The sequence below is a fragment of the Chrysochloris asiatica genome, unplaced genomic scaffold (genome assembly GCF_000296735.1).
Source record: "Chrysochloris asiatica unplaced genomic scaffold, ChrAsi1.0 scaffold00005, whole genome shotgun sequence".
Lineage (NCBI taxonomy): Eukaryota > Metazoa > Chordata > Mammalia > Afrosoricida > Chrysochloridae > Chrysochloris > Chrysochloris asiatica.
Genome location: NW_006408523.1, coordinates 6654971 through 6666274, shown reverse-complemented (window position 1 = coordinate 6666274; position 11304 = coordinate 6654971). Strand labels below are relative to the sequence as shown.

Genomic DNA, 11304 nt, shown 5'->3' with positions numbered 1-11304 from the left:
AAGACAGTCAGATATGGGGACATTCCATTCTACAACTAACGGTAGGAAGCAATCTTTCATCTATAGTTAGGAAAAAAAAAACAATCTTCTATTCCATCTGGTAAATTCCATTCACAAACAGCATTTGACAATAGCCTTTGACATTAATATATGATGTCATCCCAAGCCCTGGAGCCTCGCCGGGAAAGAACCCTGCAAAAAGAGGAATCTGTTCTCAGGCGCTGTCAAGTGAGTGGGTTCTGACTCAGAGCAACCCTCTGCACAGCAGACTGAAACACTGCCTGGTCCTTCGCCATCTGCACCATCCATCCCGAGTGGGAGTGCACTATTGCTACCACTGTGTCAGTCCACCTCATCAAGGGTCGTCCTCTTTTCGCCACAGGCTCTACTTTACTGAGCATGCCCACGGATTGAACACTACTGACCACAGACCAAAAGAGTCATGGGATGACATCAAGAACATCATACATAAAGGAAGCAAGAGGTCGTTAGAAACCCAGCAAAGAAAGAAAAGCCCAACATGGATGTCAAAAGAGACTCTGACACTTGCTCTTGAACATCGAGAAGCTAAAGTGACTGGAAGAAATGATGAAGTTAAAGAACTGAACAGAAAATTCCAAAGGACAGCTCGAGATGACAAAGTCAAGTATTATAATGAAATGTGCAATTTCATTTATTATAATGACCTGGAGTTATGACCAAAAGGATTAACGCTCTGCATTTCTCAAGCTAAAAGAAATGAAAATTTTCAATCAAGTTGCAATACTGAAGGATTCTGTGGGAAAACTGGAGACCTGGTGTGGCACTGTGGGATAATGCACTGGATGGCAAACTCTGTTTGAACCGTAAGTCAGTGATTCAAACTCACCAGCCACTCCTCGGAAACCCTACACAGGGTCACTATGAGTTGGAACAAACTTGATAGCACTTAACAACAATGGACAAATGACTGGATAATGCAGGAAGGCATCAAAAGAAGATGGAATACAGAGCCATTGGAAAAAAAAAAAAGTGCTGCTATTAAACCATTTCAAAAGGAGCATATGATCAAGAATTGATTGTATTGAAAGAAAATGTCTAAGCTGCACTGAAGGCATTAGTGAAAAACAAGGCTCCAGGAACTGACGGAATACAAATAGAAATCTTTCCACAAACTGATGCTGCACTGGAGGTGCTCGCTCATCTATGCCAAGAAATTTGGAAGACAGCTACCTGGCCAACCGATTGGAAGAGATCCATACTTGTGCCCATTCCCAAAAAAATAATAATAATAATAATAATCAAACATTATCACCAATGTTACATGCAAGTGAAATTTTACTGCAGATAATTCAAAAGCAGTTGCAACAGTACATTGATAGGGAACTGCAAGAAATTCAGGCTGGATTCAGAAGAGGAGATAACATAGCTGACATCAGCTGGATCTTGGCTAAGAGCAGAGAATATCAAAAAGATGCTCCTGGTTGTTAAGTATCACTGCATCAGTTCTGACTCATAGCACCTCTGACTAGGGTTTCCAAGGAGCGGCTGGTGGATTTGAACCACCATCCGCGTGTTTAGCAGGCCAGTGCTTATTCTACAGTGCCACACCAGGATTCCAAAACTGCTTCTTGTTGTTAAGTGCCGTTGAGTCGGTTCTGACCCATAGCGACCCTGAACAGGGTTTCCGAGGCTGTAAATCTTTACGGGAGCAGAAAGCCTCATCTTTCTCCCGCGGAGTAGCTGGTAGTTTCGAACTGCTGACGTGGCGGTTCACAGCCCGATTCGTAACCACTACACTACCAGAGCTCCTTCCAAAAATGCTTACTCATGCTTTATTAACTATACAAATTTGACTCTGTGTATCATAGTAAACATTAATAATATTGCAAAGAATAGGTACTCTAGATGCTTAATTGTGCTCATAAGGAACCTGTACATAGACCAAGAGGCAGTCATTAGATCAGAACAAAGGGATACTGAATAGTTTAAAACTCATAAAAGGTGTCTGCTAGGTTGTATCCTTTCACCATACTTATTCACTCTGCATACTGAGCAAATAATCCAAGAAGTTGAATTATATAAAAAAGAACCTGGAAGAAGACTCATTAATATGCAGATGACACAACCTTACTTGCTGGGAGCAAAGAGTTCTTAAAATAGTTACTGATGAAGATTAAAGACAGCAGCCTTCAATCAAATATTGCACCTCAATGTAAACAGAATGAAAATGTTCACAACTGGACCATTAAATAATATCATGATTAATGAAGGTTGAAATTGACAAAGACTTCATTGTGCTTGATCCCACAATCAACACTCATGGAAGCAGCAGTAAAAAAAAAAAAAAAAAGTTAAACGCTATTACTGCATTAAATTTATTACAAAAGACCAAGTTAAAGTGCTTAAAGAATAAAGAAGTCACTTTAAGGGACTAGGTGGGCCTGATCAATCTAGTTTCAATAACCTCATAGGCATGAAAGTTGGAAAATAAATAAGGAAGAGTGGGGAAGAATTGATGTATTTGAATTAAGGTACAGTCAAAGAACACTGAAAATATGACGGACTGTCAGAAGAACAAACAAATCTGTGTTGGGAGTACAGCCAGAACGCTTTTTCCAAGGGAAGGTGAAGACTCTTCCCTGCGAGTACTTTGGCAATGTGGTCAGGAGGGATCAGTCCCTGGTGAGGGACATCAGGCTGGGTAACGTAGAAGGTCACTGAAAAGGAGGAAGCCTTTTGTATGATGTCTGGGAGCACGGTGGCTCTGTAACACAGGACTGAGAACCACCACGTCGGCGGTTCAAGCTCACCAGCCGCTCTGCGGAGGAAGATGAGGCTTTCTGCTCCAGCAAAGACTTATAGTCTCGGAAATCCTATACAGGGTCGCTACGAGTGGGAATCGACTCGAAGACACCTAACAACAACTACAACATATGAAGTCTATCTAGTTCGCTGTTGTATACCAGTGTTTAGTCCAGTGCCTGGTATCTCGTAACCCAAACAACAAACCCACCGACTCGTATCAATCCTAAATAGGGCTTCCGCGACTGTAAATCTTTACAGAAGCAGACTGTCACGTCTTTCTCCCACGGGACCGCTGGAGGATTCGAACCGCCGACCTTTAGGATAACCGCAGAGCCCTTTAATCACTACCCCTTAGAGTCCAAACGAGCCGAAGAAACAAATCTAAGTGGCTGGAAACGGAAACAAGAAACTGACACACGTCCTAGTGCCGATGTCAGTTCCCCCAAAACTTGCGCCCAGAATCGGTGACTCGGGACAACGAAGCGCTGGCTTTCCGGTATCCGAGGCCGGGACGTCGGCCTCCGCCCCAGATATGCCGGAGAAAGTGAGGCGCAGCGAGGGCGGCGCCTCACTTCCCGAGACTTCACCCCCGACTCCGAGGGGTGCGTCCGCGCCGACCACACCCCGGCCCTCCGTCCTCTCCCCGAGACCCCGGCCGAGCCAGCCCCGCCGGGCCATTCCCAATCCCGGCCCGGCGGCCGAGCCTTCGTCACCCCGCCTCCACCCGCTCTCTCCCCCAGCTACCTTGGTCGTACGGATGTGCTCCATCTCGAGCAGACGTCTGCCGGCAGCCCGCCTCACGGGCGCTCCAGGGAGCAAGGGGAAAAAAACAGCGGCGAAAGCGACCAGCCTCCGTCAACCGGCCAGAGTCTCCACCCGTCAGCCCACCCTGGCCAGCGCCCACTGCGCAGGCGCGGCCGTCGAGCACCGTCTCCTAGAAACACTTCCGCAAGCCGGGCCACCGGAGGAGGAGGCAAGGCGAGACGAGACGGGGCCTTCGCTGGGGAGAGCGACCCCTGGATGGACTGGTGCCACCGAGAATCACACAGCGCCCCCTTCCACTGGAGGAGTGTTACGGCTCACAGATCTCGGACCAAAGGCAGCCCTCCTAACAGAGGACAAAAGGAGCAGAGGCGACTCTTGGGTAGCCGATTTCTCCGCAGGGAAATGGGTCGCGCTTCCACAAGGAGCTATTGACAAGAAAGAACCGAATGAATGTTACTGAAATCCATCACTGTCCCAACCGGCAGCACCAAATTTACTTTGTCTCTAATTTGAGAGGCAATTCTACTTAAAAGACATTGTCCTAAGGAAGTAGTCAAATACATTTGTTGTCTGTTCGTGGAGTATTACGACTCACAGCGACCCCATGAGACAAAATGGATTCGTAGGATTTCCTAGGCTGTAATTTTGATGGGTGTCCGCCGCCATGGAGCCTGCTGAGTGGGTTCCAACCATCAAAATTAGTTAGCAGCCCAGCGCTTACTCATTGTGCCAGCAGGCTCCTTCAAATGCATTTGTTGTTGTTAAGTGCGGTCAAGTCGGTAGCACTATTCATGAGATAGGAGTCCTGGTGTGGCGCTGTGGGATAAGCACTGGACCATAAGGTTGTCGGTTCAAACCCACAAACCGCTCCTCAGAAACCCTATTGTTGTTGTTGTGAAGTGCCTTCGAGTCAGTTCAGACCCATATCAACCCTTTATAGGGTTTCCGAGGAGCGGCTGGTAAACTTGAACCACCGACCTTGCGGATCAAACCGACTTTGCAGTTCAGAACCACACCAGGACTCCTTAAAGGGATACCACATAACAAAAATGTTGATCCTGTTTTATTGAGTAAAAAGAAGAAAACAAAACAAAACAAAAAACACCTAGCTATAGACAGTAGGGAATCCCAGTGCGGCGCTGCAGGATAATGCGCTGGACCGCAAGGTTGGCAGTTCAAACTCACCAGCCGTTCCTCGGAAACCCTTTACAAGGTCATTAAGAATTGGAACAAACTCACAGCACTTAAAAAAAGTAGGATAATAAGTACACTGTGGCCGGGTTTTGTGCTTCTTATTTATGTAAGCATAACGTTAAAATTTTTAAGTAATAGGATTGCAAGTTGTTATTTTAAATTCCTTCGTGTTCGTGGTTCTCAACCTGAAGGACATTTTGAGGTTTTCAGTTGTGAGAGATGGGTGAGGGCTGGAGCGTGCTACTGACATCTAGTGGACCAAGGTCAACAATGCGCTAAACAGCCTACAATGCCCAGGACAGTTCTCGCAACAAGAATTGTCCAGCCCAAGACGTCAGCTAAGCTGTTTCACGTTTGTAATTAGCAAATGTTATTTTTTAAAGTCTAGGACGAAAACTATTACATCATCTTTCTTACTATTTCAAGTGTTTGCAAACCCCACTATCATAGCAAGCCCGTATGTTGTTGTTGTTGTTAAATGCTGTTCAGTCGGTTCCCACCCATAGTGACCCTGTATAGAGTTTCCGAGGAGCTGCTGGTGAGCTTGAACCACCGACCTTGTGGTTCAAACCCACCTTGTAGTGCAGCGCATTAACCCACAGCCCCACACCAAGACCCCACACAGGACAGAGTATAAATGTTTCATGGGGTTCCTGGAACTATAAATCTTTTTAACTTTATTCCTTGAAGTGGCTGGTAGGTTTGAACTACTGACCTTGCAGGTAACAGCTCAATGCTTAACCTACTGAGCCAACTCTAAATTTCTCTATCTAATTAAAAATTTTGTTTCACTTTGCTCACTATTCATTCATTCATTTTGTACAAGTTGTCAACGTTTTGTTTGTGTTTCAGACCAAGTGCCAAAGCAACAGTTGTTGTTGTTGTTGTTAAGTGCCGTCGAGTCGGTTCTGACCCATAGCGACCCTGTACAGTGTTTCCGAGGGTGTAAATCCTTACGGGAGTAGAAAGCCTCATCTTTCTCCCGCGGAGCGGCTGGTAGTTTCAAACCGCTGACCTTAAGGTTCGCAGCCCGATTCGTAACCACTACGCTACCAGAGCTCCTTATAAAGCAACGGAGAGGCACCTAATAGATAGGTACAGCATCCTGTCTCATGGAACTGTTTCCTCGTGTAAGGACCACATGTAATGAGAATTAGATTGAGGCACTTAGAAACTAGTCTGGTATAGTATCAGGCTCCAAAAATAAATGCAAATACAGTACTGTTTTTAAAAAGAGAGAATTTGCCATAGGTAGTTCATAGCAAAGACAATTCTGAAAGTATGCTTTAAGATTGTTGTTGTTAAGTGCCGTCAAGTCGGTTCCAACTCATAGCGACCCTGACAGGGTTTCTGAGTAATGGCTGGTGGGTGGGGTTTGAACCACTGACCTTGTAGTTCACACTGACTTTGTAGTCCAGTGCTTATCTTACAGCGCCACACCGGGACTCCATCTCTCTATATTGTTGTTGTTGTTAACTACTATGGAATGTTGTTGTTAAGTGCCATGGAGTAACAGTGAATAGAGTTTCTGAAGAGCGGTTGGTGAGCTCAAACCACAGACCTTGCAGTTCAAACGGACCATGTGCAAATATATTTGTTGTTGTTAATGGAGTCGGTTCTGACTCATAGCAACCCTGTATAGGGTGTGGGAGGCTTTCAATCTTCCCAGGAGCAGAAAGCCTCATTTTTCTCACTTAGAGCAGCTGGCGGATCCAAACTGAGGACCTTGTGGTTCACAGTCCAGTGCTTATTATATGATGCCACCATAATCCCATGCAGATACCTATACCTATGCAAATTTGAGGATAAGTCAAAAAGTATTTATATTAGAGTTCCAGCTCATTTATGCACAGGGTTATTCCAAATAAAATGTTGAAATTTAAACACGTGTCTCAGATCAGTGGATGGCTGCCAACAAGTTTTCTCAGTAGTACATAACACTTGTCTTCATCTCGGTAAGGTGCCTTCAGAAAAAAGAATACATTTTATGGCATGAAAAAAAAACAATTTTGAAGTCATAACTAATATCAAATTTTTAACAAAACACAAGTAGACATCTTCCCAAATCATTGAAGCTTTGCAACACAAGAAGTTTACAGGAATTCTGGCCCACATAAAACAGCAGTTGTTTAGATGGGTCAAACATTTACAGGAAGGTTGGGCAGATCTCAGAAATGAATTCAAGGCAAAGAGGTCAGCTCAGAAGGTTATGGTGACCGTTTACTGGAAACTGTTGTTAAACGCCATCGAGTCAGTTCTGACTCATAGTGACCCTGTATAGGGTTTCCGAGGACCAGCTGGTCGGTTTGAACTACCAACTTGTGGTTAACAGTCCAGTGCTGATCCTACAGCGGCACACCAGGGCTCTTAGCTAATCTAGATAGACTTTCTCAAAGGACATAGGAGGATTACAGGGGCTTATTATAAAAACATTTTAAGAAAATTGAAAATTATACGGGTACAGAAAAGGCCAGGAAAATCGTGCTGGGGATTTTTTGTTTTTGCATCATGACATAGTCTTGCTCATTCTTTTATGGAAACAAGGGCTGCCCTAACCCTTACATCATCCACCCTAAGCTCTGATCTTCGTCTCAAACTTCTTTTTGTTCTCAAACACAAAGAACATTGAAAAGGAACATCATTTGAGTTCCTTCAGGATGCCAAAATTGCCATTTTTTTGTGGTGGATATAGTTTTTAGGAGTTCTGGTGTGGCTCTATAGGATAAGCACTGGATTACAAGATTGGTTTGAACCACAAGACCATCGGTTCAAACTCACCAGTCACTCCTTGGGAACCCTATACAGGGTCATTATGGGTTAGAACCAACTCAACGGCACTTAACAACAACAATAGTTTTTAAAGGTTGGCAGTTCTAATCTACCAGCTGCTCTACAGTATAAAGATGAGGCAGTCTACTTCTATAAGCGGCTGGTGAACTTGAACCGCCAAACTTAAGCTTCAAACCGACCTTGCAGTCCAGTGCATTATCCCACAGCACCACATCCTATAGAGCAATTGTACTCTGTCCTAAGGTCATTATGAGTTTGAATTGACTCGACAACAGTGGGAGGGGCTTTTTGTTTTCTAAATTATATTTTTTTTCTCTAGGTGCCGTCTAAAGAGCCCTGGTGGCACAACAGATAAGCACTCAGCTCCTATCTGAAGAGCTGATGGTTCAGATCCCCCCAGAAGTGTCTCAGACGTTCTGCTTCTAAAAGTTCTGCTTTGAAAACCCCATGTATCACAGTTTATTCTCACCCATGAGGAACCTGGTAGCATAGTGGTTACGAATCAGGCTGTGAACCTCAAGGTCAGCAGTTCGAAACTACCAGCTGCTCTGGGGGAAAAAGATGAGGCTTTCTGCTCCCATAAAGATATACAGCCTCAGAAACCCTGTTCAGGGTCAGAACTGACTCGATGGCACATAACAACAACATGAGGAGCCAGTACAGGTCAGAATAAACTCGACAGCAACTGTCATGGATTGAAATGTGTCTCCCCAAAACATGTGTCAATTTAGCTGATGTGGCAAATACGTAATGACCTAATTTGGCAATTCTATAATGAAGACCCCCAACGAGATGGGTTAGTACAGTGGCAACAGCAATGGGCTCAAGCTTAACAAAGATTGTGACGATGCCGTAGTACCAGGTTTTTTTCTGTTTCTTTCTGTTGTACATGTGAGGTCGTTATGCATGGAACAATAGCAATACCAATGTAGCCATCCCCCATGATGGGATCTCATGGGATCAGCCAATCAGTTGTGAGGAGGTAAGGGTGTGTCACATCCCTGTTCTGATGTGAGAGTTTACATGCATCACTTTTTATCTTACAAGAAATAAAAGGAAAGAGAATCGAGCAGAGAAAAGGGGACCTCATTATCACCAAGAAAGAGGAGCAGGGAGCAGAGGGTGTTCTTTGGACCCAGGGTTCCAGTGCTGAGAACCTCCTAGACCCAGGGGAAGTTGCCCAGACATATGGAGACCTCCAAGCAATGCCAGGCCTGCAGTGTTGAAAAGAGACAAGGAGTTCCTATATTGTCAACAAAGAGAGAAAGTCTGGCCCTGAATTTGGACTTCCGGCCTCCTAAACCGTGAAAGAAGGAGCTCTGGTAGAGTAGTGGTTACGAATCAGTCTGGGTCAGCTTCAGGGTCAGCAGTTGGAAACTACTAGCTGTTCCGCGGGAGAAAGATGATGCTTTCTGCTCCCATAAAGATTTACAGCCTTGGAAACCCTGTGCAGGGTGGGAACCGACTTGATGGCACATCACCACCGCCACAACAAACTATGAGAGAACAGAATTCTGTTTGTCAAAGAAATATGTGCAGCATTCTGCTCTCGCAGTACAAGGGCTCAAAGAGCATGCAACAACGGGCTTCATCTTGGTTGGTCTGAGTGTCTGACCTTCGTGTCACGAACATTTCCCTGAAAGCTTGAGGAAGAGGACACGCAGGTCCTCATTCCAATCTGCTTCAAATGGCTGAATTAAATTGGTGTTTTGATATTCACTGGTGTAATTAGCCCTCAACAGTGAACTTGACTGTACAGTGAGAGGCAGGGCTTGGCAGTTTTGCTAAGGACCCAACCCCCCAGGTCACTGTTTGAAGATCTGATGCCTGTGATCAGGAACAGGAAGCTCTGGAAAGAGACATTCTGACAGAGCCTGAATAGAAGCCCCAATTGGAAACCATGTTGTTGTTGTTGTTATGTGCTGTTGAGTCCATTATAACTCCTAGCGACCCTGTCGAGGGATTCTGAGAGTGGCTGGTGTGTTTAAACTGTTGCCCTTGTGGTTACCAGTCCAGTGGAAACTAGATGTTATTATTAATAAGCATTGTAGAATTGGTTCCAACTCATAACAACCCTGTGTAGGAGTGACTGGTGGGTTTGAACTGCCGACCATTTGGTTAGCATTCTAATGCTTATCCTAGAGCACCACACCAGGACTCAGGATCCAAATTGTTAAGTGCCTTCAAATCAGTTTTGACTTACGGCAACCCTGTATAGGGTTTCTGAGGAGTGGCTGGTGAATTTGAACTGCCGACCTTGCAGTTCAAACTGACCTTGTGATCTAGTGCATTATCCCACAGCGCCATGCCAGGACCCCCAGGGTCCAAATAATACAGGTCAGAGGGAAGTGCTTCTCTGTCACTAGTTCTGCCCAGTTACCCTGTCATCCCAACAGGGCACGGCTTACCCTAGAGACTGTACAAAGGAGAAGTTCAGTTACTGAGATCTGTTTTCTTATGAATGTTGATTAAACAGATGATCTGGTTAAGCAGACCACTGTGTGCACCCGTGTTCCTGACTCCGCTCCTTCGCTGGCAACCTTCGTTTGCAATAAAATCCATCAGATTAAATATTGTGGTTTCTGCCAAGAGGGCACTCAATACAGTGGAAAGGGCCTGCAAGCTGACTGGAGGGAGACCAGCCAAGAATAGATCTGTCTTTTAGGGTCAATTAGATTGATCGATGTCAGAACACCAGTTGGATTCTTTTCATGAGAAACAAGTTTCCAGCAGACTGGGATGAGGGTCAGCATGTTCTCTTCCTATGAAGTTATAAGTCAGGCTGCAATAGAGATGTTTGCTTAGTTAGCGTGAATTCAGAGTGAGAGAAAGGAGTCCAGTGATAGGTGTGGCCATTATCATTCAGCCAAATCTTCAGGCATCCATAAACACCATTGGGTGTACCAACCGCAAAAGACCTATTACCCTGCCTGGGCCTCATTGTTGAGCAAGCTATTGCCTAAGTGACATTTCTCTCTTTACACCTTCCACTCATCCAACCAGGTTCCTGTCCAGCCATTTACAACAACCGTTCTAGACACCTTGCTGCCTTTGGGAGTAATCTACCTCTACTTTGGGTCTTTTTCATCTAGAGGTATGTCTTTGTCATTTCCTTTGGTATCCAAGTTCTGGAGGACACCTAGATGCTTGTCTTTTAAGTGCCTAGAAAAAAACAACTTGGATCTATTAAGTGATGGTTACAGATGGCTTTCATTTAAAAAAAAAAAATTCTTTTTGACATGGACTCTGCATTTTAATTAAAGGCGAAAGGGTTTGCTTGTTGGTTGTTTCTGTCAGTATCAATTACATTACACAAAAAGGATCAAATAAGCAATCACAAGGGTGTGAAATAATGTAGACTTGGTCTCTACTTTCTTTTCTCTCTCTGCTTTGTATTTATTCTTACCCTACTTCTTTTTTTTTTTTTTTTAAAGTAAACATTTCAAAGATGTGCGATGTCTGATACTATGATTGTCATGTGAGAAAACATGCCACATTTAAAAAAATCAAATGTTGATGTTTTTGGTAATTATATTTACTATTTACCAGCTAATGAAGGAGCCCTGGTAGCATAGTAGGTTACGTGTTGGGCTGCTAGCTGTAAGGCCAGCAGTTCAAATCTACCAGCCATTCCATGGGAGAAAGAGTGGCTTTCTGTTCATGTAAAGATTGACAAGAACTGACTGGAAGAGATCCATATTTGTGCCCATTCCAAAGAGAGGTGACCCAATGGAACACAGTAATCACCAGAGAATACCATTAATGTCA

General features: G+C 44.4%; 1 protein-coding gene across 1 annotated transcript in view; it reads right to left on the bottom strand.

The window, feature by feature from the left end:
- Nucleotides 1-3555, bottom strand: part of MTMR6 (myotubularin related protein 6) — a 34720-nt gene extending 31165 nt beyond the window's left edge. Inside the window, exon 1 of the mRNA XM_006831950.1 lies at nucleotides 3532-3555. Coding sequence (XP_006832013.1) covers nucleotides 3532-3555 — 24 coding nt within the window. The remainder of the gene's footprint in view (nucleotides 1-3531) is intronic.
- Between the last annotated feature and the right edge of the window lie 7749 nt (nucleotides 3556-11304).